Source organism: Phytophthora parasitica, assembly GCF_000247585.1.
Source record: "Phytophthora parasitica INRA-310 unplaced genomic scaffold supercont2.223, whole genome shotgun sequence".
NCBI lineage: Eukaryota > Oomycota > Peronosporomycetes > Peronosporales > Peronosporaceae > Phytophthora > Phytophthora nicotianae.
The window spans coordinates 1-2,146 of NW_008649209.1; the positions used below are offsets into that span (position 1 = coordinate 1).

Here is a 2,146-nt window from a genome sequence, read left to right on the forward strand (position 1 = left end):
AAAGATCTTCTTGCGGTTCTTCCTCTTTCTGAACGGTGTACTGCCGTTCTCGAGTACTTCGTGTGCCAGCCTTTGGTTTGGATACAGCAAGTAGTTCGAGGAATTTTTCACGACGAACTTTAGGCGTAAGAGCCTTTTCCAAACGTACGATGGCTTGCGCGTGTGACTGTAATGCCTCAGCCTCGGCTGCGTCCCACACCTCGGCATACGTCGTGGCCATCATGGCGATGAGAATATTGAGAAGCACTACAACGGCACTCAGCAGATGTACGAGGAGCAAGAAGTTGCTCGTGTACCAGGTGTATCCTTTGGCATCCTTAAAATTGTCGTAGGTAAGTTGACCATACAGCATGAGATAGACTGTGATAAAGGAGGTGGTAAAAGTCTCGTAGCCACTAGTTCCCCCCAGTAGCAGGTAAAACGCCCCACTAAAGCCCAGTAAAAACACGGAATACAGTAAAAAGAATCGATAGATATCCTTTACCATGTGCACCATCATCGCGATAATAAGTCCACTGTTTCGGGACATTTGTAGAAACTGCAACAAGTTAATCCATAAGCAAACTATGATCAAGGCGAGGACACTGTTGCGTGCTTGCTGCGTTAACTCCGAGAACGATATAAATTCCAATGGAATTGAGCATATAATGGCCGCATAGGTGGTTACACCGATCCAGTTCCAGAACGATGAAAAATATCTCCGTACTCCTTCACCTCGACATTCACTCCGTTCAACACAAAGCAGCAGGAAAATACTCAATAACCACGAAATAAAGCGCAGAGCAGCCACCATTTTGTGAGTTTTTGTCTTCAAATGAATCCAATCTGGACTACCCCATACTGTCGGGATAAAATAACTCGCCACTAGCAACGTGTACGCTGTTAGTTCTTGTCGGAACATGGTCCGCGCAAAACTATGCCACTTTGCATGTAATATTAACCTCATCAGTCGGTGGGACAGTATCATATGTGCAGCAGAGCTCTCGGCCACTAATGCAAGTGCCGTATCACTCACTGGTACGATGGGTTCACCATAGATTACCTTCAGATCCGTATACTTGACCGCTTCGTACCCCTTGTGCGAATGATTTAGAACGGTAGCAAAAACATCCAAATAGTCTGTCACTGCTTCGGGTACTTTTTCGAGTAAAAAGGCAAAGAATTCTCCGTTATATCGTCTTGGCCATGTCCCGGGCTGGCGGAGTAGCCACCGCACCATTTCTTCGTTGCCTACTTCGACTGCTGCATGTAGTGGCGTCACCTCTCCGCAGGGCAGATCTGGAGTGGCCCCCGCCTCCAGTAATGCTTGACACACTGCAAATTGACCCTCCTGCGCTGCCTCCAGTAAAGGAGTCCATCCGGAACCGTCCTACGCATAGAATTATATTTTTTTTTAGCTTTCGTAATGGAAATATATTCGTTGTTTTCGACGTACGCGGACATCCGGGGGTACGCCGGCTTCTATCAGGTCACGTACGATCTGCTCCGAATGCTTCCACCCTGCCACGACGTGTAGGAGCGTGGATCCGTCGTCTTTGCGCCGTACGAATGGGGTCTCGCGAGCCGATTCGGGCTCCACACTAAATGGGTGGGAATGACATTTCGACGACGTTAGTGACGCGAAAGACTGTGGCCATGAGTGGCCGAGTGGATTTATCGCACGCACAGTATCTGGGCCACAAGTGCGTCGAAGGCCGCGTCAGGTAGGAAGTACCATGTCTGGGCAGCGGCGCTTGAGTCCTCTGCTTCCATAAGCAAAGCTTCCCATCTCAGCCCTGCGATATGCGTCTCTTCAGCGCAACAAAAAAAATAAAAAAAAAATAATGGAGTTCCGGCCTTAACACTAATTACCTACTGCAACACAGGGCAGCAACTCGAAAGTGCATATTTATCACAGGTTTACAACCCACTTTGTTGTATCATTAATGTCTCGTTTGAACTAACGGTTTACGAAGGATATCTAGAAGAAAAGTTATTGGGCCTCGAAATAAAGTCAAGAAGAAACAGCAGGAGAACCATAAAACAGCCGCAAATTTCATCGAAGCAGCCATTTTTTGGATGGGGACGTAAGTAACTGTACGGCCGATGCCGGTTCACGAGGGTAACTACCCAGCGGTCATTCCTCGATCTGAGACGTCAGGCCCAC

At 47.9% G+C, this 2,146-nt stretch overlaps 1 protein-coding gene across 1 annotated transcript; it reads right to left on the reverse strand.

Moving 5' to 3' along the window:
• PPTG_19912 (hypothetical protein) lies at positions 1-1,843 on the reverse strand (the record flags this gene model as incomplete). The annotated part of the gene is made up of 4 exons (XM_008918521.1): positions 1,667-1,843; positions 1,478-1,580; positions 1,043-1,369; positions 1-922 (listed from the first exon to the last, which is right to left on the reverse strand). Coding segments are annotated over exons 1-4 (1,438 nt in total), but the record flags the coding sequence as incomplete, so codon positions are not given.
• Positions 1,844-2,146: the final 303 nt, after the last annotated feature.